General features: G+C 41.9%; 1 protein-coding gene across 1 annotated transcript in view; it reads left to right on the top strand.

Annotated features, from left to right (window-relative positions):
• The window catches only part of APLP2 (amyloid beta precursor like protein 2), a 102,758-nt gene that overhangs the window by 88,373 nt on the left and 11,656 nt on the right, over window positions 1-2,729 (top strand). The window contains exon 10 of the mRNA XM_019660791.1: window positions 258-383. Within this exon, the coding sequence (XP_019516336.1) occupies window positions 258-383 (126 nt within the window). The remainder of the gene's footprint in view (window positions 1-257; window positions 384-2,729) is intronic.

Raw genomic sequence — 2,729 nt, 5'->3', positions numbered from 1 at the left:
GCCCAGTAAGTTCTTTATGTGAAAATGAAATCAAATGGCTTGTGAAAATTTTAAAGTTTTCTTTTAACTTGGAGTACTTTGGATAAATTCTAGGATCACTGAGGGGTCTCACACAGTCTGAACATATTCTTATACTTCAGCAGTCAGTACATTCCCTCTGACCAGCAGCTTTGCTGGACATTGTAGAGTGCCTTTTCAGCTGGCCTTTGCAGAAGCGTGTGTGGACGTCCATCCTGGCTGGATGTTTGGGTGACAAGGCCTCTCTGCCATACTGTACTTCCAGGTGATGACTCATCTCCATGTGATTGAAGAACGAAGGAACCAAAGCCTCTCTCTGCTCTACAAAGTACCTTATGTAGCCCAAGAAATCCAAGAGGAAATTGGTGGGTGCTGACTGTGTTTGTGTTGAGGTCAGATGGGACTTCTTGCTGAGGCTAGAGAGTGACAGCCATGCTAGATTAGAGAAATAGCTCAAGTAATGCCGTAAAGCTGGGCATCAGCACACTATAGTTTCAGAAGTCTGGAATTCACTGGAGCTTATGTGGCAAGGTCAAGTACTGGCTCTGATCCACAGAGCCTTGAGTTTCATTGACCTTCACTCTGTTACCGGAAGAAAAATCTAGGGTGTGAAATTGCAAGGGACTGGGGGAGTTTCCTGTTATCCTTTCCCTCCTTGATTGCTGATGTATTTCAGGGTATTTATTTTACACACATTCTCACGTCCCCTCCCTCTTCTGGTCTCTATCTTCTATGTTTATTCAATAAATATTTATCGTGTCTGCTCTGTGTCACAGAGTAAAATGGTGCTCATGCAGACAATATCTCCTGGAGCGCATGTTCTAGTAGGAGAGAAACAGACAGAAGAACAAGTATTACAAGTGGATGAGAGCTGTGTAGAGAGGTAGAACTAGGGTGGGATGGTGGAGAGTGGCTGGGTGGTCAGGGAGACTGTGTCAGGGATAGTAAACTGAGACCACAAGGGGGAAAAACTTGGTTACTATAGGCATGGCTACTGCAGAGGCCTGAAGTTTAAATCAAGTGGCAGGCACATGTAAGTAGATCAAGGAGCCAAAACAGGGAGAAATGAGGCCAAAAGAAGTAGGCAGAAGCCAATTTGTTAAAAGATTTTTAGCAAAATGAAGGAGTTTGTATTTTAATCCAGGATAATGGAAAGCTGTTAGAGGCTTTTAAATTAGTGAGTGACTAGATCTGGATTATGCTTTTAAAAAGAACATGAATTTTAAAAAAATTAATTGGCTGCTATATGGAGAGTTGATTAAAATTGGAAACCACCCAGGAAGCAATTGTAAAAATCCAGGAGAGGGTGGTTGTGTGCACTAAGATGGAAAAGGAGGACAGGGAGACGTGGGTGGTCTTCAGGATACGGTTCAGAATAAGGTGAACAGGATATGCTGTGGGTCAGATGGGAGAGTAAGGGGAAGACGAANAGATACCCTAAGTACAAGACTTGGCTTCTGCAAAGTTACTATTTTTAAAATATCTTTTCCATAGTTTTGTATATTAAGTACTTTATACTTAAATAGTTTCTGGAAGTTTAGGAATGCATGAGTATGTTGAAGTGAAGTCAGTTTCTATCAGTTTACTTCTGGTTTAGGGTACCGCTGGAATTAGTATTGGAAACCCTTTTTAAGGCAAATATATCAAGCAGATCTTAAAAATTGGTTTCTTTTGTTTTGTACATTATAGTTTTTATTTAGCAGACACGTACATTCCTGGATTTTGTCTCATGCTGGGTCCAGCTTTTTTCTTTACAGTCGTCTATCAAGGCTTGTTTCTGGACCCTCTTTCTAATTCAGTATTGTCCATATATTAACTTGAGTTTTACTCTCTTCTATTGATTGAAAATGAACTTGCCTACAAGACTGCTAGCCCCCTTTTTAAATCAGGAAGTCTAATAATTCAGCCTATTAGTTTTCCTAACGGACTTTGTAATGATATAACTAAGCTTACTTTGTTTCCTCCCATATTATAAATACAGCACTTGTAAGCGTGGGTACTGGCCCATCATCCCAGCCTCTTGTCGCATGTGTGTTATGATCGGAAGGAAATCTGCCCAACAGGCCTAGGAAAATTGCAGTAAAGTTGTTATTGCTCCATTTGTTGAGTGGAAGTTTATGTGCTTCCTGTTCACCTGCCAAACTCTGTACTAGCATCTGATGATAGAAAGTTGAATCAATCCCTGAGTACCCTTGAGAAGCAGAGTTAATTCACTGTAAAGATGAACAATAATTGTCCTTAAACATCAGAGTTCACTTTAGCATTTGGATGTTGGGAGATATGAAAGCACTTGGGCTCCTATAGGGTGGGAAGAATGTGGAAAGGGAACGGGTCTGGGACCATAGGGAGGATCTGGTGTGGGCCTGGAGCTCAGTGGTTTCCTTTAGGCTGGATGGAGTAGAAGAGAAGGAGAAAAGGCCAAGAATCTCCTAGAATGGCTCCCAGGAAGCTTAGGTGGAACAATGTGTGGTTCTTGACAAGTGAGGTTTTTCAGGTCTACTTGATTGTAAAAAATGTAATTTAAATTTCCATGTGTGTATAAAAACTAGACTATTGTATAGTATTTTACAGCAGGGGGGAAAAAAAGGCCTGTGCTGTGTGGTTAAGAGTAGAAGGAGAAGGGCCGCCAAGTGGCGCGTGGGTTAAGAGTTGGCTTGGGACACCAGCTCTGAGCAGCAGGGCCCCGGTTCAGATCCCACGTTGAGGGCCAG

The sequence above is a fragment of the Hipposideros armiger genome, unplaced genomic scaffold (assembly GCF_001890085.2).
Source record: "Hipposideros armiger isolate ML-2016 unplaced genomic scaffold, ASM189008v1 scaffold_330, whole genome shotgun sequence".
NCBI classification, from domain to species: Eukaryota; Metazoa; Chordata; class Mammalia; order Chiroptera; family Hipposideridae; genus Hipposideros; species Hipposideros armiger.
The sequence above is the reverse complement of the archived record's forward strand: the minus strand, read 5'-3'. Positions and strand labels throughout refer to the sequence as shown.